The sequence below is a fragment of the Oncorhynchus clarkii genome, chromosome 5, assembly GCF_045791955.1.
Source record: "Oncorhynchus clarkii lewisi isolate Uvic-CL-2024 chromosome 5, UVic_Ocla_1.0, whole genome shotgun sequence".
NCBI lineage: Eukaryota > Metazoa > Chordata > Actinopteri > Salmoniformes > Salmonidae > Oncorhynchus > Oncorhynchus clarkii.
The window spans coordinates 91,718,690-91,743,431 of record NC_092151.1 but is presented as its reverse complement, the minus strand read 5'-3'; the positions used below and the strand labels follow the sequence as shown (position 1 = coordinate 91,743,431).

General features: G+C 41.7%; 1 protein-coding gene across 1 annotated transcript in view; it reads left to right on the top strand.

Annotated features, from left to right (window-relative positions):
• Nucleotides 1-8,479, top strand: part of LOC139409798 (uncharacterized) — a 25,618-nt gene extending 17,139 nt beyond the window's left edge. Inside the window, exons 2-3 of the mRNA XM_071155174.1 lie at nt 4,988-5,492; nt 7,162-8,479. Of these exons, the coding sequence (XP_071011275.1) occupies nt 4,988-5,492; nt 7,162-8,479 (1,823 nt within the window). The remainder of the gene's footprint in view (nt 1-4,987; nt 5,493-7,161) is intronic.
• The last annotated feature ends 16,263 nt before the right edge of the window (nt 8,480-24,742 follow it).

Below are 24,742 nucleotides of genomic sequence, written 5' to 3'. Positions count from 1 at the left end.
CAGCTGTACCAGTATCATCAGCTGCACCAGTAGTTCCAGCTGTACCAGTAGTATCAGTAGTACCAGTAGTACCAGTAGTATCAGTAGTACCAGTAGTACCAGCTGTACCAGTAGTATCAGTAGTACAAGTGGTACCAGTAGTACCAGCAGTACCAGTAGTACCAGTAGTACCAGTAGTACCAGCTGTACCAGTAGTACCAGTAGTACCAGTAGTATCAGTAGTACCAGTAGTACCAGCTGTATCAGTAGTACCAGCTGTACCAGTAGTACCAGTAGTACCAGTAGTATCAGTAGTACCAGTAGTACCAGCTGTATCAGTAGTACCAGCTGTACCAGTAGTATCAGTAGTACAAGTGGTACCAGTAGTATCAGTAATACAAGTGGTACCAGTAGTATCAGTAGTACAAGTGGTACCAGTAGTACCAGTAGTACAAGTGGTACCAGTAGTACCAGCTGTACCAGTAGTACCAGTAGTACCAGCTGTACCAGTAGTACCAGTAGTACCAGATGTACCAGTAGTATCAGTAGTACCAGTAGTACCAGTAGTACCAGCTGCACCAGTAGTATCAGCTGTACCAGTAGTATCAGTAGTACCAGCTGTATCAGTAGTACCAGTAGAACCAGTAGTATCAGTAGTACCAGTAGTATCAGTAGTACCAGCTGTATCAGTAGTACCAGTAGTATCAGTAGTACCAGTTGTACCATTAGTATCAGTAGTACCAGTAGTTCCAGCTGTACCAGTAGTACCAGCTGTACCAGTAGTATCAGTAGTACCAGTAGGTCCAACTGTACCAGTAGTATCAGTAGTACCAGTAGGTCCAGCTGTACCATTAGTATCAGTAGTACCAGCTGTACCAGTAGTACCAGCTGTAAAAGTATTACCATTAGTATCAGTAGTACCAGCTGTACCAGTAGTATCAGTAGTACCAGTAGTACCAGTAGTACCAGCTGTATCAGTAGTACCAGTAGTACCAGTAGTATCAGTAGTACCAGTACGACCAGTAGTTTCAGTACTACCAGTAGTACCAGTGGTACCACTAAGGAGTCTGCAGGAACGTTAGGGTATAGTAGTGTATGTTATGGTATAGTAGTGTATGTTAGGGTATAGTAGTGTATGTTAGGGTATAGTAGTGTATGTTATGGTATAGTAGTGTGTGTTATGGTATAGTAGTGTATGTTAGGGTATAGTAGTGTATGTTAGGGTATAGTAGTGTATGTTAGGGTGTAGTTGTGTATGTTAGGGTATAGTGGTGTATGTTATGATATAGTAGTGTATGTTAGGGTATAGTAGTGTATGTTAGGGTATAGTAGTGTATGTTAGGGTATAGTAGTGTATGTTATGCCACCCCTCCCTCGTTTCCTCCTCACTACCATCACCAACCCCCCTCCTTCGTTCCCTTCTCACTACCATCACCACCATTCCTCCCTCCTCTCTACCATCACCTCCCTCGTTCCCCCCTCACTATTATCACCGCCATTCCTCCCTAGTTCCCTCCTCACTACCATCACCACCATTCCTCCCTCGTTCCCTCCTCACTACCATCACCCCCCTCCTCCCTCCTTCCCTCCTCGCTACCATCACCCAGCCCTCCCTCATTCCCTCCTCACTACCATCACCACCCCCTCCCTCGTTCCCTCCTCTCTACCATCACCACCACCCCTCCCTCGTTCCATCCTCGCTACCATCACCACCCCCCTCCCTCATTCCCTCCTCACTACCATCACTACCCCCTTTCCCTCATTCCCTCCTCACTACCATCACTACCCCCTTCCCTCATTCCCTCCTCACTACCATCACCACCCCCTCCCTCGTTCCCTCCTCTCTACCATCACCACCAGCCCTCCCTCGTTCCCTCCTCACAACCATCACCACCCCCTCCCTCGTTCCCTCCTCTCTACCATCACCACCATTCCTCCCTCATTCCCTCCTCTCTACCATCACCACCACCCCTTCCTTGTTCCCTCCTCTCTACCCTCACCATCACCATTCCTCCCTCGTTCTCTCCTCACTACCATCACCACCATCCCTCCCTTGTTCCCTCCTCACTACCATCACTACCCCACCTCCCTCATTCCCTCCTCTCTACCATCACCACCATTCCTCCCTCATTCCCTCCTCTCTACCATCACCACCACCCCTCCCTTGTTCCCTCCTCTCTACCCTCATCATCACCATTCCTCCCTCGTTCCCTCCTCACTACCATCACCACCACCCCTCCCTTGTTCCCTCCTCTCTACCCTCATCATCACCATTCCTCCCTCGTTCCCTCCTCACTACCATCACCACCACCCCTCCCTTGCTCCCTCCTCACTACCATCACCATCACCATTCCTCCCTCGTTCCCTCCTCACTACCATCACCACCACTCCTCCCTCGTTCCCTCCACCTTAGCCTACTGGAATCCGTTCACTTCTTCCCCCTCTCCTCGTCTTTCCCTCGGCGACTCATGTCAAATCTAGGTCCCTCAGAACAAAATCTTAATAATTAACTCGCAAATTTTAACATGATTGTTTGTGACACACCTACTCTGTTAATTATGGTAATAGCTTTGAGGCCATTTGCTAATGAAATTAATGCATTCGTTGCCCTAACAAATTAGCATAACTCACACAAATGGCCCACATTTGAGACCCGGCTTCGGGAAAAATAAGATAAAAAACCAACCAACTGGAACAAGAACTAGCATCAACAAAATGCAGTGAAACAAATGTCCAACTGAAATAGGGAACTGCAGTGAAATAAATGGCCAGCTGAAAGGGGAAACTGCAGTGAAATAAATGGCCAGCTGAAAGGAGAAACTGCAGTGAAATAAATGGCCAGCTGAAAGGGGAAACTGCAGTGAAATAAATGGCCAGCTGAAAGGAGAAACTGCAGTGAAATAAATGGCCAGCTGAAAGGAGAAACTGCAGTGAAATAAATGGCCAGCTGAAACTGCAGTGAAATAAATGGCCAGCTGAAAGAGGAAACTGCAGTGAAATAAATGGCCAGCTGAAAGGAGAAACTGCAGTGAAATAAATGGCCAGCTGAAAGGGGAAACTGCAGTGAAATAAATGGCCAGCTGAAAGGGGAAACTGCAGTGAAATAAATGGCCAGCTGAAAGGGGAAACTGCAGTGAAATAAATGGCCAGCTGAAAGGGGAAACTGCAGTGAAATAAATGGCCAGCTGAAAGGGGAAACTGCAGTGAAATTAATGGCCAGCTGAAAGGGGATACTGCATTAGGAGAATGCGGGGAGTTTTTCAAAGCTGTAGTTATGTTAATGGTTATAGGTTCTTAATTGGAGAGAGAGCTAGAGCGCGCGAGAGAGAGAAGCAATGTTAATGTATTGCAGAGTGATAACAGCTTAGGACACAATTATTATCATTATCATCATAGCCACGGCTGATCTGCATTAACATCCCTCTGAGAGGACATTTTAAATGGCTACTATCACACAGACATTAAAATGTTATTATATTGATAACTTAAATCAGAGTGAATATCAATAAAGAGGAGGCCTTTAAAAAAATGCTTGTCATTCTCTAAATGAAAATACTGCCATGTGCTATACCCATCACTACACAAGATACTGCCTCTCTCCTCTGTTTGGTAACTCAAAGGGATGTCTTTCAAGCATGAATATGTCTTGCCAGTGGTACAGTGTGACAGGCACTAACAGAACGACGTGGTGTGTATGATGGGGGTAAACAAAACAGGAGTTTGAAATTCCTGGAGCAACAACGATCGACAGAGGAAGGCGTTCAAATCTCAGGTAAATGAGAAGCAGAGGAGGAAGGAGAGATACCCCCCCGAAAATAGTTTTCTCAGCATTGGCAACCTCCCTCCTCTCGCCTCAGGCCAAACACTATAGCTGAAAATGAGTCCTATTTAAAGGCATTGGGAGGCATTACTATGGGTTGGTCATAGGTAGTGACTCTATAGGGAATAGAGTGCCATTTGGGACAGGTTAAAATGTGTTGGTCATAGGTAGTGACTCTAAAGGGAATATAGTACCATTTTGGACAGGTTACAATGTGTTGGTCATAGGTAGTGACTCTATAGGGAATAGAGTGCCATTTGGGACAGGTTACAATGTGTTGGTCATAGGTAGTGACTCTATAGGGAATAGAGTGCCATTTGGGACAGGTTACAATGTGTTGGTCATAGGTAGTGACTCTAAAGGGAATAGAGTGCCATTTGGGACAGGTTACAATGTGTTGGTCATAGGTAGTGACTCTATAGGGAATAGAGTGCCATTTGGGACAGGTTACAATGGTCAGGTGGGAGCGGCTGGAACTCATTATGGAGACTCTTGGAGCCTTCACAAACACAGAACTGACTTACAACAAGCAGGCATGAGACTGTAGATGCTGCCCTATAAACATCGAGTTTGGCATTAACTTAACATGATATTGAAAAGAATGAATGGGGTCATGAAATGTCTTTCTCACAACGCATGTCCTAAAACGTATCCACTTATAAAATCATGTATTTACAGTATAATTACATTTAGTTTATTGGTTACATACAGTATGTCTGTCACTCAGAACACAGAAAGGAATTAGCAAGATGAAGGATGACAAGATATGGCATAAAGCCGGGTTGTCGCTTTAAAACAACTATTTATTAAATCATTATTTATTGAACTTCTTATCTCTCGCCATTATTGAACATCGCTCGCTAGCTACATGCCAATGATTTGTTTAGCATAGCAACGTGGAAGGAATAGAATGAATTGAATGAAGGACTGGATCAAAACATGAGAATGTAATTAATTACCAACCTGTTTGGTTAGCAAGAACCTTAGAACTAACAACTGGCTTTTCTCCGGACTATATCGTGTGGTGGATGGATGAAGTAAAATACATTTACACATTCAAATAATGTTTTTAATGAAAGCATGTAGTTAATTGTTTATTTAAAAATATATATGTTGGCAAACATTTTATGAAAGCAATAAGGCCCTCAAACCCGGGACGTGTCGAGTGATATCTCCCTCCTCGGACAGCCCATCACACGATACTCCCCGGGTTCTCACACGATACTCCCCGGGTCCTCACACGATACTCCCCGGGTTCTCACACGATACTCCCCGGGTTCTCACACGATACTCCCCGGGTTCTCACACGATACTCCCCGGGTTCTCACACGATGCTCCCCGGGTTCTCACACGATACTCCCGGGGTTCTCACACGATACTCTCCGGGTTCTCACACGATACTCCCCGGGTTCTCACACGATACTCCCCGGGTTCTCACACGATACTCCCAGGGTTCTCACACGATACTCTCCGGGTTCTCACACGATACTCTCCGGGTTCTCACACGATACTCTCCGGGTTTTCACACGATAATTCCTGGGTCGTCACACGATACTGCCCGGGTCCTCACACGATACTCCCCGGGTTGTCACACTATACTCCCGGGTTCTCACACGATGTTCCCTGGGTTCTCACACAATGCTCCCCGGGTTCTCACACGATGCTCCCCGGGTTCTCACACGATGATATCCGGGTTCTCACATGATGATACCAGGCTTCCTAATGATAATCCCCAGGATGTCTCATGATACCCCACGGGTTCTCACACAATAATCCCCGGGTTCTCAAACAATATTTCCGGGTTCTCACACGGTACTTCCTGGGTTCTCACACAAATATCTCCGGGGTCTCATACAATACTCCCCGGGTTCTCACACAATACTCCCCGGGTTCTCCTATGATACTCCCCGGGTTCTCATACGATACTCCCCGGGTTCTCATACGATACTCCCCGGGTTCTCACACAATACTCCCCGGGTTCTCCTATGATACTCCCCGGGTTCTCACACGATACTCTCCGGGTTCTCACACGATACTCTCCGGGTTCTCACACGATACTCTCCGGGTTTTCACACGATAATTCCTGGGTCGTCACACGATACTGCCCGGGTCCTCACACGATACTCCCCGGGTTGTCACATTATACTCCCGGGTTCTCACACAATGTTCCCTGGGTTCTCACACAATGCTCCCCGGGTTCTCACACAATACTCCCCGGGTTCTCCTATGATACTCCCCGGGTTCTCACACAATACTCCCCGGGTTCTCCTATGATACTCCCCGGGTTCTCATACGATACTCCCCGGGTTCTCATACGATACTCCCCGGGTTCTCACACAATACTCCCCGGGTTCTCCTATGATACTCCCCGGGTTCTCATACGATACTCCCCGGGTTCTCATACGATACTCCCCGGGTTCTCATACGATACTCCCCGGGTTCTCATATGATACTCCCCGGGTTCTCATACTATACTCACCGGGTACTCATACGTGTGTATGTGTGTGTGTGTGTGTGTGTGTGTGTGTGTGTGTGAATATCTAAATCAAATAACTTCCTTGTGTTCGTTTTTTAATATATTGTTGATTTCATCACTCAAATCCCTCTTTTCAAGATATTCTGTTTCTAAACCCCCAATAAACCTAAATCTGTGGTTCCTATATATTCTTTCTGTGAAACTGCAAAAATAAAGATGTTTGCGAGGTGAGGTAAAGAAGGACTAACACTGAATAAAACAGTTTGTCATGTTGACCCACTGTGCTGGCATGAATACATACAGAGCATCAATGACAGGCCCGGCGTCCTAATCTAGAGACTGTTTGTGCGGTGCCCACCTTAGTGAGCGTGCGACCCTGACTGTGATGCCATATCAGCCTCACCAAATGAACTCATGCAGTACCCGCGAAATGTCGACAAAGAATTTGCATCGGAGATGTACCTCAAAAAAAAAAGCTTGATAAATTTGGGCCTATGAAATGAATACGGATTTGGACATTACATGTCTTCCACACTGCATCCTGTGTCAAATATCGTCATATTATAATGTTTCCACAGTGAGAGATCTGGCACATTATTAGGAATAAAAACACAGCTTTACTGCTCATAACCAACACGGTGCTCCTCACAAATCGGCTAAGTCAGAAGAGTGAGTGAGTGAGTGAGTGAGTGAGTGAGTGAGTGAGTGAGTGAAACAAAGAGCTGATTGGCCATTAGTTGCAGATGTTTATTGGTAGATTCTCTCTCTCTCTCCCAGAGTGATGTCATTACATATTTGAAAGTAGATCCTATGGAGCGATGGGATTGTGATGCTTTCAATCAAAACCATCTCAATTTCAATCATCTCAATGTGTTCACTAAATCAGGAAATTAAGCCACAGTTATAAACACACCCCTCCACACCCATCCACACCCCTCCACACCCCTCCACACCCATCCACACCCATCCACACCCCTCCACACCCCTCCACACCCATCCACACCCCTCCACACCCCTCCACACCCATCCACATCCCTCCACACCCATCCACACCCATCCACACCCCTCCACACCCCTCCACACCCATCCACATCCCTCCACACCCCTCCACACCCATACACACCCCGCTACACCCATCCACACCCATCCACATCCCTTCACACCCCTCCACACCCATCCACATCCCTCCACACCCCTCCACACCCCTCCACACCCATCCACACCCCTCCACACCCCTCCACACCCATCCACATCCCTCCACACCCCTCCACACCCATACACACCCCGCTACACCCATCCACACCCATCCACATCCCTTCACACCCCTCCACACCCATCCACATCCCTCCACACCCCTCCACACCCCTCCACACCCATCCACACCCCTCCACATCCCTCCACACCCATCACAGCTCTCCACACCCATCCACACCCCTCCAAACCCCTCCACACCCATCCACACCCCTCCACACCCCTCCACACCCCTCCACAGCAATCCACACCCCTCCACACCCCTCCACACCCCTCCACACCCCTCCACACCCATCCACACCCCTCCACACCCCTCCACATCCCTCCACATCCCTCCACACCCATCCACACCCCTCCACACCCCTCCACATCCCTCCACACCCATCCACACCCCTCCACACCCCTCCACACCCATCACGCCTCTCCACACCCATCCACACCCCTCCACACCCCTCCACACCCATCCACACCCATCACACCTCTCCACACCCATCCACACCGCTCCACACCCCTCCACACCCCTCCACACCCCTCTACACCCATGCACACCCCTCTACACCCATCCACACCCCTCCACACCCCTCTACACCCCCCCACACCCCTCCACACCCATCCACACCCCTCCACACACATACACAACCCATACACACTCCTCCACACCCATACACAACCCATACACACCCCTCCACACCTATCCACACCCATCCACACCCCTACACACCCCTCCACACCCATACACAACCCATACACACCCATACACAACCCATACACACCTCCACACCCATCCACACCCCTACACACCCCTCCACACCCCTCCACACCCATACACAACCCATACACACCCATACACAACCCATACACACCTCCACACCAATCCACACCCATACACAACCCATACACACCTCCACACCCAGATGTACTTGTGTGCACAGACACACACATGCACACCCTAACTTATTTATCTACTAACACACATACTGTAACACTGAAATAAACACAGACACTTTCCTTTGCATTGCACACACTGCATTTCAACCTGTCCTCACTGCCGATGACCTGCAAGGAAGAAATAAAACACATTTTAAATACATTTTCACTTTTCATGCATTCGTAACTAATTAGTAGTGGGCCTACGTGTAAAAATGAAGTGCTTCCTAGCTTTTCCAAACGTAACACAACGTGATTTTTTTTTTTCTCATGTGAAATGCTAACACGTTGGTCGGTAATAATCATCGAGCTGGTTTTTTAACGAAGTGCCTCTGGTAAAATAAGAAGGCAAAAAAAAAAAAACACTGCAAATCTAGTACTAATATGTGTGGCTTGTAGAATCACGGTTTCATAGATGATAATGGAATGTAATTATACAACAGTGCTATTAGGCCATGTGATTTTACAAGAGGACCGGTGCCCCTGGCGCTGTGGCCTGATTTGCTGTGAGTGTTTGGCTAATGAATGTAATACAAGTCTGTTTGCAATGATGAGAATTATCAACCCATGAGAGAGAGAGAGAGAGAGAGAGAGAGAGAGAGGTCGAGGGAGGTGGTGGGTGGTGTTGGGTGGTGTTGGGAAAGGAGGGGGGGGGGGGGGAGCATTAACTCGCTGCTCGGACCACTCGCAATTAAGAGAGAGGCACAGACGAGACACACTCACACAGTCAAGAGAGCACACACACACACACACACACACACACACACACGATTGTAGACGCACAATCACAATACCTTAGGGGTTTTTCACTTTTGAAACTGATAAACATACTGTAAAATTGACACAAAATAACAAACCTTATTTCCAAAAATAGATTTGACAGGATATCAATTGCACATTGCACTGTACATCTAGAATTCCAACCTGACACGTCTCAATTCGTATGCTGCTACAGTTCTGTGCTATTTGCATCGACATTTTTTCATAAATCTTGAATTTCTTCTCTTTTAAATAAAATAATAAGTCAAATGCAAAACACACTTATGATATGCAATTTAACCGAGGCAAGATGTTTTTAAGCTCCCTTTCTCTATAAAATAGATGGAAAGGAGCTAGTTGTTAGCATTTGAAAGGCTCCTGTGCATGTGGATATGACTATAAACACCCATTCTGTGCTCCTATTGCGTTGAAGTTTATTTCAGACGGATAGGATTCAATATGTTGGAATTCTTTTAAACATTAAACATTAGCGCATTATTTTTTCGCGTAACAGATCTATTTAGCTCCAATAGTTTGAAACCAGATGTAGCTACGTTCCTCCATTATACTGTGTTATATATATTGATATTTTATATATTGGTGTATGTATGTACAGTGTATTTGGAAAGTATTCAGACCCCTTGACTTTTTCCACATTTTGTTACGTGACAGCCTTATTCTAAAATAGATTACATTGTTTTTTTCCTTCGTCGATCTACACACAATACCTCATAATGGCAAAGGAAAAACATACTTTTTTACATTTTCACAAATGCATTAAAACTAAAAATAAAAAAACAGAATACCTTTTTTACGTAAGTGTTCAGACTCTGTGCTATGAGACTCGAAATTGATCTCAGGTGCATCCTATTTCCATTGATCATCCTTGAGATGTTTCTACAACTTTATTGGAGTCCTCCTGTGGTAAATTCAATTGATTGGACATGATTTGGAAAGGTACACCCCTGTCTATATAAGGTCCCACAGTTGAAAGTGCATGTCAGAGCAAAAACCAAGCCATGAGGTTGAAGTAATTGTCCGTAGAGCTCCGAGACAGGATTGTGTCGAGGCACAGATCTGGGGAAGGGTACCAAAACATTTCTGCAGCATTGAAGGTCCCCAAGAACTCAGTGGCCTCCATCATTCTTAAATGTAAGAAGTTTGGAACCAACAAGACTCTTTCTAGAGCTGGCTACCCATCCAAACTGAACAATCGGGGGAGAAGGGCCTTGGTCAGGGAGGTGACCAAGAACCCAATTGTCACTCTGACAGGGCTCCAGAGTTCTTCTGTGGAGATGAGAGAACCTTCCAGAAGGACAACAACCTCTGCAGCACTCCGCCAATCAGGCCTTTATGGTAGAGTGGCCAGACGGAAGCCACTCCTCAGTAAAAGGCACATTAGCCCACTTGGAGTTTGACAAAAAGCCACCTTTAGGACTCTCAGACCAAGACAAACAAGATCCTCTGGTCTGATACAGGTGTGACAGGATTGGCAGCATCATACCAAAGAGGACTTGCGGTTTGTTCACTTCCAAAGGTGCTTCAACAACGTTTTTTTTTAAATAAATGTTCAAAAATGTCTAAAACCTGTTTTTTCTATGTCCTTATGGGCTGTTGTGTGTAGATTTGATCCATTTTTTTAAATATATGTCCACTACCATTAAAAAGTTTGGGGTCACTTAGAAATGTCCTTGTTTTTGAAAGAAAAGCACATTTCTTGTCCATTAAAATAACATCAAATTGATCAGAAATACAGTGTTGACATTGTTAATGTTGTAAATGACTATTTTAGCTTATATCAGCAACCATCATTCCTGTGTTCCAATGGCATGTTGTGTGAGATAAAAGTTTATCATTTTAAAAGCCTAATTGATCATTAGAAAACCCATTTGCAATTATGTTAGCACAGCTGAAAACTGTTTTTCTGATTAAAAATCACTAAAACTTCTTTAGACTAGTTGAGTATCTGGAGCATGAGCATTTGTGGGTTCGGTTACAGGCTCAAAACAAAAACCTTTCTTCTGAAATTCGTCAGTTTATTCTTGTTCTGAGAAATGAAGGCTATTCCATGCGAGAAATTTCCAGGAAACTGAAGATCTCGTACAACGCTGTGTACTACTCCCTTCACAGAACAGAGCAAACTGGCTCTAACCAGAATAGAAAGAGGAGTGGGAGGACCCGTTGCACAACCTATACCACTTTACTCTGTAATGCTGTCAATCCTATACTACTATCACCATTACTCTGTAATGCTGTCAATCCTATACCACTATCACCATTACTCTATATGGTCTCAAACCTATACCACTATCATCATTACTCTGTATGGTCTCAAACCAATACCACTATCATCATTACTCTGTATGGTCTCAAACCTATACCACTATCATCATTACTCTGTATGGTCTCAAACCTATACCACTATCATCATTACTCTGTATGGTCTTAAACCTATACTACTATCATCATTACTCTGTATGGTCTCAAACCTATACCACTATCATCATTACTCTGTATGGTCTCAAACCTATACCACTATCATCATTACTCCGTATGGTCTCAAACCTATACCACTATCATCATTACTCTGTATGGTCTCAAACCTATACCACTATCATCATTACTCCGTATGGTCTCAAACCTATACCACTATCATCATTACTCTGTATGGTCTCAAACCTATACCACTATCATCATTACTCTGTATGGTCTCAAACCTATACCACTATCATCATTACTCCGTATGGTCTCAAACCTATACCACTATCATCATTACTCTGTATGGTCTCAAACCTATACCACTATCATCATTACTCTGTATGGTCTCAAACCTATACCACTATCATCATTACTCTGTATGGTCTCAAACCTATACCACTATCATCATTACTCTGTATGGTCTCAAACCCTCTGATTTAAAACCAACCCTTTAGAGGGGATTGAGGGAAAGGGAGTGAACCTCACCAGACTAACGCTGATATGTTACAGTAAACAAGGCTCCCACACATATCGTTGAGTCCCAAATGGAAACTTGTTCCCAATATAGTGCACTGCTTTTGAAAGGTCAAAAGTAGTAGACTATATAGGGAATAGGGTTATATTTGGGCTCATAGGGATCTGGTCCGAAGTAGTGCACTACATCGGAAATAGAGTGCCATTTGGGAAGCAAACATCCTCCCACAATGCCCTTGGTGAATGCACAGGGTTCCATCCAGCCCTCCAGTAAAGGCAAGCACTATCTCCCTATAATAAGGTGAGTCAGATGGTCAAGGAGCCTAGAGAACCCTAAGGCCCGAGGGATCTCCCAGGCACGTTCAATCACCGACTCTCTCTGGCTCACGTCCCAAACGGCACCTTTGTCTCCTATATCGTGTATTACTTTTGATCAGTGCACTACAAAGGGAACAAGGGCTCCATTTGGGATGCGAAGAACCTCTCTGTCCCTATATTTAAATCAGGCCCCAGGCCTTGCTTTCTCAAAGGACATCCCTTAACTAGTTCTTGCTCGCTAATTTGTTTTGTGCCTATTTGTCTTCAGGAACCTGAATGGGGAGGGAAGGGGGGGGGGGGGGGGTCACAAATGAGGGAACTCTAAAAAATATAACTTATGTTTTGCCTCAACACATATAGTAATCATGTTCCCTGATACCATTATCATGTTCCCTGATACCATTATCATGTTCCCTGATACCATTATCATGTTCCCTGATACCTCTAGCAGCATTTTGATACCATTATACTAACAGCATATAGATATCATTATAATAACAGCATATAAATATCATTATAATAACAACATATAGATACCATTATACTAACAGCATATAGATGTCATTATAATAACATCATATAGATATCATTATACTAACAGCATATAGATATCATTATACTAACAGCATATAGATATCATTATAATAACAGCATATAGATATCATTATAATAACAGCATATCGATATCATTATAATAACAGCATATAGATGTCATTATAATAACAGCATATAGATATCATTATACTAACAGCATATAGATATCATTATAATAACAGCATATAGATATCATTATACTAACAGCATATAGATATCATTATACTAACAGCATATAGATATCATTATAATAACAGCATATAGATATCATTATACTAACAGCATATAGATATCATTATAATAACAGCATATAGATATCATTATACTAACAGCATATAGATATCATTATACTAACAGCATATAGATGTCATTATAATAACAGCATATAGATATCATTATACTAACAGCATATAGATATCATTATAATAACAGCATATAGATATCATTATAATAACAGCATATAGATATCATTATACTAACAGCATATAGATATCATTATAATAACAGCATATAGATATCATTATAATAACAGCATATAGATATCATTATACTAACAGCATATAGATATCATTATAATAACAGCATATAGATATCATTATACTAACAGCATATAGATATCATTATACTAACAGCATATAGATGTCATTATAATAACAGCATATAGATATCATTATACTAACAGCATATAGATATCATTATACTAACAGCATATAGATATCATTATAATAACAGCATATAGATATCATTATACTAACAGCATATAGATATCATTATAATAACAGCATATAGATATCATTATACTAACAGCATATAGATATCATTATACTAACAGCATATAGATATCATTATAATAACAGCATATAGATATCATTATAATAACAGCATATAAATATCATTATACTAACAGCATATAAATATAGGGACAGAGAAGTTAAGGATTTTATGTACTCTGAGCCATCGTCTTGGAACGCCTTACAAAATACTTTTAAACTGGAAGAACTTGTCCCGATTGGTATTTTTAAATCACTGATGAATGATCTTGAGGCTGATTCCCTGACCTGTCAATGTTTTTAATTTGCTGTTTTGGATTTTGTTATACTCTTGTGAATTATATGGTTTTTACTAGATTACTTGTAGTTTTTCATGTTGTTTGTCTGTAAGTTTTGTAATGACTTGGTGCTGCCTATCTTGGCCAGGACGCTCTTGAAAAATAGATTTTAAATCTCAATGAGCCCTTCCTGGTTAAATAAAGGTTAAATAAATAAATATAGATACCATTATACTAACAGCATATAGATACTGTTATACAAGCAGGATATAGATACCAGTATACTAACAGCATATAGACACCGTTATACAAGCAGGATATAGACACCATTACACTAACAGCATATAGATACTGTTATACAAGCAGGATATAGATACCAATATACTAACAGAATATACAGTGGGGAGAACAAGTATTTGAAACACTGCCGATTTTGCAGGTTTTCCTACTTACAAAGCATGTAGAGGTCTGTCATTTTAATCATAGGTACGGAATCTAAAACAAAAATCCAAAAAATCACATTGTATGATTTTTTAAAACTTCACAAAATAGATGGTATCATGAGACAGGAAAATGATGTGGATATATTGAAGCAACATCTCAAGACATCAGTCAGGATGTTAAAGATTGGTTGCAAATGGGTCTTCCAAATGGACATTGACCCAAGCATACTTCCAAAGTTGTGGCAAAATGTCTTAAGGACTGTACAAATGGCTCACATCAACACCATCATCCCAGAAACCCTAGACCCACTCCAATTTGCATACCGCCCAAACAGATCCACAGATGATGCAATCTCTATTGCACTCCACACTGCCCTTTCCCACCTGGACAAAAGGAACACCTATGTGAGAATGCTATTCATTGACTACAGCTCAGCGTTCAACACCATAGTACCCTCAAAGCTCATCACTAAGCTAAGGATCCTGGGACTAAACACCTCCCTCTGCAACTGGATCCTGGACTTCCTGACAGGCCACCCCGGGGTGGTGAGGGTAGGTAGCAACACATCTGCCACGCTGATCCTCAACAATGGAGCTCCACAGGGGTGCGTGCTCAGTCCCCTGCTGTACTCCCTGATCACCCACGACTGCATGGCCAGGCACGACTCCAACACCATCATTCATTTTGCCGACGACACAACAGTGGTAGGCCTGATCCCCGACAACGACAAGACAGCCTATAGGGAAGAGGTCAGAGACCTGGCCAGGTGGTGCCAGAATAACAACCTATCCCTCAACATAACCAAGACTAAGGAGATGATTGTGGACTACAGGAAAAGGAGGACCGAGCACGCCCCCATTCTCATTGACTGGGCTGTAGTGGAGCAGGTTGAGAGCTTCAAGTTCCTTGCTGTCCACATCAACAACAAACTAGAATGGGCCATACACACCAAGACAGTTGTGAAGAGGGCATGACAAAGCCCATTCCCCCTCAGGAAACTAAAAAGATTTGGCATGGGTCCTGAGATCCTCAAAAGGTTCTACAGCTGCAACATCGAGAGCATTGGTTGCATCACTGCATCACTGCCTGGTACAGCAATTGCTCGGCCTCTGACCGCAAGGCACTACAGAGGGTAGTGCATACGGCCCAGTACGTCACTGGGGCTAAACTGCCTGCCATCCAGGACCTCTACACCAGGTGATGTCAGAGGAAGGACCTAAAAATTGTCAAAGACCCCAGCCACCCCAGTCATAGACTGTTCTAGTCTAAGACTTTACCCCCAAGCCATAAGACTCCTTTAGTCTAAGACTTTACCCCCAAGCCATAAGACTCCTGAACAGGTCATCAAATGGCTACCCGGATTATTTGTATTGTGTGCCTCCCCCCAATCCCTCTTTTTACGCTGCTGCTACTCTCTGTTTATCATATATGCATAGTCACTTTAACTATACATTCATGTACATTCTACCTCAATTGGGCCGACTAATCAGTGCTCCCGCTCATTGGCTAACCGGGCTATCTGCATTGTGTCCCGCCACCCACCACCCGCCAACACCTCTTTAACACTACTGCTACTCTCTGTTCATCATATATGCATAGTCCCTTTAACCATATCTACATGTACATAGTACCTCAATCAGCCTGACTAACCAGTGTCTGTATGTAGCCTCGCTACTTTTATAGCCTCGCTACTGTATATAGCCTCTCTACTGTATATAGCCTCTCTACTGTATATAGCCTCTCTACTGTATATAGCCTGTCTACTGTATATAGCCTCTCTACTGTATATAGCCTCTCTACTGTATATAGCCTGTCTACTGTATATAGCCTCTCTACTGTATATAGCCTCTCTACTGTATATAGCCTGTCTACTGTATATAGCCTGTCTTTTTACTGTTGTTTTATTACCTATTGTTCACCTAATACCTTTTTTGCACTATTGGTTAGAGCCTGTAAGTCAGCATTTCACTGTAAGGTCTACTACACCTGTTGTATTTGGCGCGAGTGACAAATACATTTTGATTTGATTTGAAATGGCTTGAGGACAACAAAGTCAAGGTATTGGAGTGGCCATCACAAAGCCCTGACCTCATTCCTATAGAAAATGTGTAGGCAGAACTGAAAAAGCGTGTGCAAGCAAGGAGGCCTACAAACCTAACTCAGTTACACCAGCTCTGTCAGGAGGAATGGGCCAAAATTCACCCAACTTATTGTGGGAAGCTTGTGGAAGGCTACCCGAAACGTTTGACCCAAGTTAAACAATTTAAAGGCAATGCTACCAAATACTAATTGAGTGTATGTAAACTTCTGACCCACTGGGAATGTGATGAAAGAAATAAAAGCTGAAATAAATCATTCTCTCTACTATTATTCTGACATTTCACATTCTTAAAATAAAGTGGTGATCCTAACTGACCTAAGACAGATAATATTTACTAGGATTAAATGTCAAGAATTGTGAAAAACTGAGTTTAAATGTAGTTGGCTAAGGTATATTTAAACCTCTGACTTCTACTGTACATACAGTACATAACATATACAGAGAAATAAATACAGAACAATTTAACAGAAGGTATTTGAACCCAGTGTGGAACAAAGATAATTTTTAAGTGGGAGACAAGCCTATACACAATCTATTTGTCATTTACCACATATAAGCTAAATATTTGTATAATTTAATTATAGGCAGTGGTGTAAAATACTTAAGGAAAAATAATTGAATGTACTACTTTTTTTTTTGGTATCTGTACGTGACTATTTACATTTTTGACTACTTTTACTTTTACTTCACTACATTCTTAAAGAAAATAATTTACTTTTTTACTCCGTACAGTTTTTCTGACACATAGACGGACTTCTTACATTTTGAATGCTTAGCAGGACAGGAAAATGGCCCAATTCACACTTATCAAGAGAACATCCCTGGTCATCCCTACTACCTGATCTGGCAGACTCCCTAAACACAACTGCATCGTTTGTAAAATATGTCTGGGTGTTGGCGTGTGCACCTGGCTATCCATCATTTAAAACAACAAGAAGATGGTGCTGTCTGGCTTTGCTTAATATAACAAAATTGAAATGATTTATACTTTTACTTTTGATACTTAAGTATATTTAAAACCAAATACTTGTAGACTTTTATTTGAGTATTATTTTACTGGGTGACTTTTACTTGAGTCATTTTCTATTAAGGTATCTTCACTTTTACTACAGTATGACAATTGGATACTTTTTCCACCACTGATTATAGGTAGCCATTTTTCTTCAATTCTAGGCTTTATCTAAATATTCTGCAAACAGAAAATACACAATGGACAAAAAAAAACATTTCAGTTTCTCCTCATCACTCAGCCACATAATGCCAGGGTATATCTGGTGGTCTGTCTCATCACTCAGCCACATAATACCAGGGTATATCTGGTGGTCTGTCTCATCACTCAGCCACATAATGCCAGGGTATATCTGGTGGTTTGTCTCCTCATCACTCAGCCACATAATGCCAGGGTATATCTGGTGGTCTGTCTCCTCATCACTCAGCTACATAATACCAGGGTATATCTGGTGGTCTGTCTCCTCATCACTCAGCCACGTAATGTCAGGGTATATCTGGTGGTCTGTCTCCTCATCACTCAGCTACATAATACCAGGGTATATCTGGTGGTCTGTCTCATCACTCAGCCACATAATACCAGGGTATATCTGGTGGTCTGTCTCCTCATCACTCAGCTACATAATACCAGGGTATATCTGGTGGTCTGTCTCCTCATCACTCAGCCACGTAATGTCAGGGTATATCTGGTGGTCTGTCTCATCACTCAGCCACATAATACCAGGGTATATCTGGTGGTCTGTCTCCTCATCACTCAGCTACATAATACCAGGGTATATCTGGTGGTCTGTCTCCTCATCACTCAGCCACGTAATGTCAGGGTATATCTGGTGGTCTGTCTCATCACTCAGCCACATAATGCCAGGGTATATCTGGTGGTCTGTCTCCTCATCACTCAGCTACATAATACCAGGGTATATCTGGTGGTTTGTCTCCTCGTCACTCAGCTACATAATGCCAGGGTATATCTGGTGGTCTGTCTCATCACTCAGCCACATAATGCCAGGGTATATCTGGTGGTTTGTCTCCTCGTCACTCAGCTACATAATGCCAGGGTATATCTGGTGGTCTTTCTCCTCGTCACTCAGCCACATAATGCCAGGGTATATCTGGTGGTCTGTCTCATCACTCAGCCACATAATGTAAGGGTATATCTGGTGGTTTGTCTCCTCATCTCTCAGCCACATAATGCCAGGGTATATCTGGTGGTCTGTCTCATCACTCAGCCACATAATACCAGGGTATATCTGGTGGTCTGTCTCCTCGTCACTCAGCCACATAATACCAGGGTATATCTGGTGGTTTGTCTCCTCATCACTCAGCCACATAATGCCAGGGTATATCTGGTGGTCTGTCTCCTCATCACTCAGCTACATAATACCAGGGTATATCTGGTGGTCTGTCTCCTCGTCACTCAGCCACATAATGTCAGGGTATATCTGGTGGTCTGTCTCATCACTCAGCCACATAATGCCAGGGTATATCTGGTGGTCTGTCTCCTCATCACTCAGCCACATAATGCCAGGGTATATCTGGTGGTCTGTCTCCTCATCACTCAGCCACATAATGCCAGGGTATATCTGGTGTAATTTCTGGAGTAAGAGCAAGCGTATATCGGGCAATAGAGGATACAATGAGTTTCATTCTCTATTTCTTCAAGGTCCCAATAGTTACATAGGCTTTCCTCTTCCATTTCACCACAATACGCAGAGACAATATCCTTGATCTGACCCATTTCAATACGCAGAGAGGCACATAGCGATCTCTTGCTCACAGGTAGATTGTACATAATATATCTCTCACACACAAATTTGCCCTTTAATCAAACAAAAAGTTCTCAGTTTGGGTTTATGATTAATCTCCTCCACCCATTTTTTTTTTCATATTGCATTTGTTGATTAAAGGGTTGTATTTTAGTTATATCAATGTCTCCCTTAATTTGGTTTTCGTACAGATGTTCACAGTCAGAGTGAAAATGGAAGATGGTCAGACATTTTAGTTGCCCAGGCTCCCCCTATGGATAGATCCCATTGAAAAACGTATACTAGCTGCAAAGAGATATCATTTAACTAGCTGCACAGAAATACCATTATACTAGCTGCATTAAATACCATTATGCAAGCTGCATTAAATACCATTATACTGGCTTTATAGAGATACCATTGTACTAGCTGAATAGAGATACCATTATACTAGCTGTATAGAAATAACATTATATTAGCTGCATTAAATACCATTATACTGGCTGCATAGAGATACCATTATGCTAGCTGCATTAAATACCATTATACTGGCTGTATAGAGATACCATTATACTAGCTGCATGGAGATACCATTATACTAGCTGCATAGAGATACCATTATACTGGCTGCATAGAGATAACATTATGCTAGCTGCATTAAATACCATTATACTAGCTGTATAGAGATACCATTATACTAGCTGCATGGAGATACCATTATACTAGCTGCATAGAGATACCATTATACTAGCTGCACAGAGATACCATTATACTAGTTGCATAGAGATACCATTATACTAGCTGCATAGAGATACCATTATACTACCTGCATAGAGATACCATTATACTAGCTGCATAGAGATACCATTATACTAGCTGTATAGAGATACCATTATACTAGCTGCAAAGAGATACCATTATACTAGCTGCATAGAGATACCATTAAACTAGCTGCATAGAGATACCATTATACTAGCTGCATAGAGATACCATTATACTAGCTGCATAGAGATACCATTAAACTAGCTGCATAGAGATACCATTATACTAGCTGCATAGAGATACCATTATACTAGCTGCATAGAGATACCATTATACTGGCTGCATAGAGATACCATTATACTAGCTGTATAGAGATACCATTATACTAGCTGTATAGAGATACCATTATACTAGCTGCATAGAGATACCATTATACTAGCTGCATTAGATACCATTATACTAGCTGTATAGAGATACCATTAAACTATCTGCATAGAGATACCATTATACTGGCTGTATAGAGATACCATTATACTAGCTGCATAGAGATACCATTAAACTAGCTGCATAGAGATACCATTATACTAGCTGCATAGAGATACCATTATACTGGCTGCATAGAGATACCATTATACTAGCTGTATAGAGATACCATTATACTAGCTGTATAGAGATACCATTATACTAGCTGCATAGAGATACCATTATACTAGCTGTATAGAGAAACCATTATACTAGCTGTATAGAGAATAGGGATACCATTATACTAGCTGTATAGAGATACCATGATACTACCTGCATGGAGATACCATTATACTAGCTGCATAGAGATACCATTATACTAGCTGTATAGAGATACCATTATACTAGCTGCATAGAGATACCATTATACTAGCTGCATAGAGATACCATTATACTAGCTGCATAGAGATACCATTATACTAGCTGCATAGAGATACCATTATACTAGCTCCATAGAGATACCATTATACTAGCTGCATAGAGATACCATTATACTAGCTGCATAGAGATACCATTATACTAGCTGCATAGAGATACCATTATAATGGCTGCATAGAAATACCATTATACTAGCTGTATAGAGATACCATTATACTAGCTGTATGGATTTACCATTATACTGGCTGTATATAGATACCATTATACTAGCTGCATAGAGATACCATTATACTAGCTGCATAGAGATACCATTATACTAGCTGCATAGAGATACCATTATAATGGCTGCATAGAAATACCATTATACTAGCTGTATAGAGATACCATTATACTAGCTGTATGGATATACCATTATACTGGCTGTATATAGATACCATTATACTAGCTGCATAGAGATAGCATTATACTAGCTGCATAGAGATACCATTAAACTAGCTGCATAGAGATACCATTATACTAGCTGCATAGAGATACCATTATACTAGCTGCATAGAGATACCATTATACTGGGTGTATAGAGATACCATTATACTAGCTGCATTAGATACCATTATACTAGCTTTATAGAGATACCATTACCTCTAGTCGGATGGCCCTCGCTACATATTCGTCGCCAGACCGACTGGCTCCAGGTCATCTACAAGTCCATGCTAGGTAAAGCTCCGCCTTATCTCAGTTCACTGGTCACGATGGCAACACCCACCCGTAACACGCGCTCCAGCAGGTGTATCTCACTGATCATCCCTAAAGCCAACACCCCATTTGGCCGCCTTTCGTTCCAGTTCTCTGCTGCCTGTGACTGGAACGAATTGCAAAAATCGCTGAAGTTGGAGACTTTTATCCCCCTCACCAACTTCAAAAATCTGCTATCTGAGCAGCTAACCGATCGCTGCAGCTGTACATAGTCTATCGGTAAATAGCCCACCCAGTTTTACCTACCTCATCCCCATACTGTTTTTATTTATTTTATTTTATGCTCTTTTGCACACCAATATCTCTACCTGTACATGACCATCTGATCATTTATCACTCCAGTGTTAATCTGCAAAATTGTAATTATTCGCCTACCTCCTCATGCCTTTTGCACACAATGTATATAGACTCTCCATTTTTTCTACTGTGTTATTGACTTGTTAATTGTTTACTCCATGTGTAACTCTGTGTTGTCTGTTCACACTGCTATGCTTTATCTTGACCAGGTCGCAGTTGCAAATGAGAACTTGTTCTCAACTAGCCTACCTGGTTAAATAAAGGTGTTCTCAACTGGCCTACCTGGTTAAATAAAGGTGAAATAAAAAAAAATAAAAAAAATTATACTAGCTGCATAGAGATACCATTATACTAGCTGTATAGAGATACCATTATACTAGCTGTATAGAGATACCATTATACTAGCTGTATAGAGATACCATTATACTGGCTGCATAGAGATACCATTATACTAGCTGCATAGAGATACCATTATACTAGCTGTATAGAGATACCATTATACTAGCTGTATAGAGATACCATTATACTGGCTGCATAGAGATACCATTATACTAGCTGCATAGAGATACCATTATACTAGCTGTATAGAGATACCATTATACTAGCTGTATAGAGATACCATTATACTAGCTGCATAGAGATACCATTATACTAGCTGCATAGAGATACCATTATACTAGCTGTATAGAGATACCATTATACTAGCTGCATAGAGATACCATTATACTAGCTGCATAGAGATACCATTATACTAGCTGCATAGAGATACCATTATACTAGCTGTACAGAGATACCATTATACTAGCTGCATAGAGATACCATTATACTAGCTGCATAGAGATACCATTATACTAGCTGTATAGAGATACCATTATACTAGCTGCATAGAGATACCATTATACTAGCTGCATAGAGATACCATTATACTAGCTGTATAGAGATACCATTATACTAGCTGCATAGAGATACCATTATACTAGCTGCATAGAGATACCATTATACTAGCTGTATAGAGATACCATTATACTAGCTGCATAGAGATGCCATTACACTAGCTGTATAGAGATACCATTATACTAGCTGTACAGAGATACCATTATACTAGCTGCATAGAGATACCATTATACTAGCTGCATAGAGATACCATTATACTAGCTGTATAGAGATACCATTATACTAGCTGCATAGAGATACCATTATACTAGCTGCATAGAGATACCATTATACTAGCTGTATAGAGATACCATTATACTAGCTGCATAGAGATGCCATTACACTAGCTGTATAGAGATACCATTATACTAGCTGTATATAGATACCATTATACTAGCTGCATAGAGATACCATTATACTAGCTGTACAGAGATACCATTATACTAGCTGTATAGAGATACCATTATACTGGCTGCATAGAGATACCGTTATACTAGCTGCATAGAGATACCATTATACTAGCTGCATAGAGATACCATTATACTAGCTGTATAGAGATACCATTATACTAGCTGCATAGAGATACCATTATACTAGCTGCATAGAGATACCATTATACTAGCTGTATAGAGATACCATTATACTAGCTGCATAGAGATGCCATTACACTAGCTGTATAGAGATACCATTATACTAGCTGTATATAGATACCATTATACTAGCTGCATAGAGATACCATTATACTAGCTGTACAGAGATACCATTATACTAGCTGTATAGAGATACCATTATACTGGCTGCATAGAGATACCGTTATACTAGCTGCATAGAGATACCATTATACTAGCTGCATAGAGATACCATTATACTAGCTGCATAGAGATACCATTATACTAGCTGCATAGAGATACCATTATACTAGCTGTATAGAGATACCATGATACTACCTGCATAGAGATACCCTTATACTAGCTGCATAGAGATACCAATATACTAGCTGCATAGAGATACCATTATACTAGCTGTATAGAGATACCATTATACTAGCTGTATAGAGATACCATTATACTAGCTGCATAGAGATACCATTATACTAGCTGCATAGAGATACCATTATACTAGCTGCATAGAGATACCATTATACTAGCTGTATAGAGATACCATTATGCTAGCTGCATAGAGATGCCATTATACTAGCTGTATAGAGATACCATTATACTAGCTGTATAGAGATACCATTATACTAGCTGTATAGAGATACCATTATACTAGCTGCATAGAGATACCATTATACTAGCTGCATAGAGATACCATTATACTAGCTGCATAGAGAATACTAGCTGCATAGAGATACCATTATACTAGCTGCATAGAGATACCATTATACTAGCTGCATAGAGATACCATTATACTAGCTGCATAGAGATACCATTATACTAGCTGCATAGAGATACCATTATACTAGCTGTATAGAGATACCATGATACTACCTGCATAGAGATACCCTTATACTGGCTACATAGAGATACCATTATAGTAGCTGCATTCACACAGCTGAGGGGGTCTGATACTATTTTGTCTGTGCTGTACACAGCTGAGATATATATGAACAAAGGGAACCTAAGTCAATGGTTGCTTTGTTTCCCTAAGTGTTCTAGAATTAAGGCCGGAGTGTTTC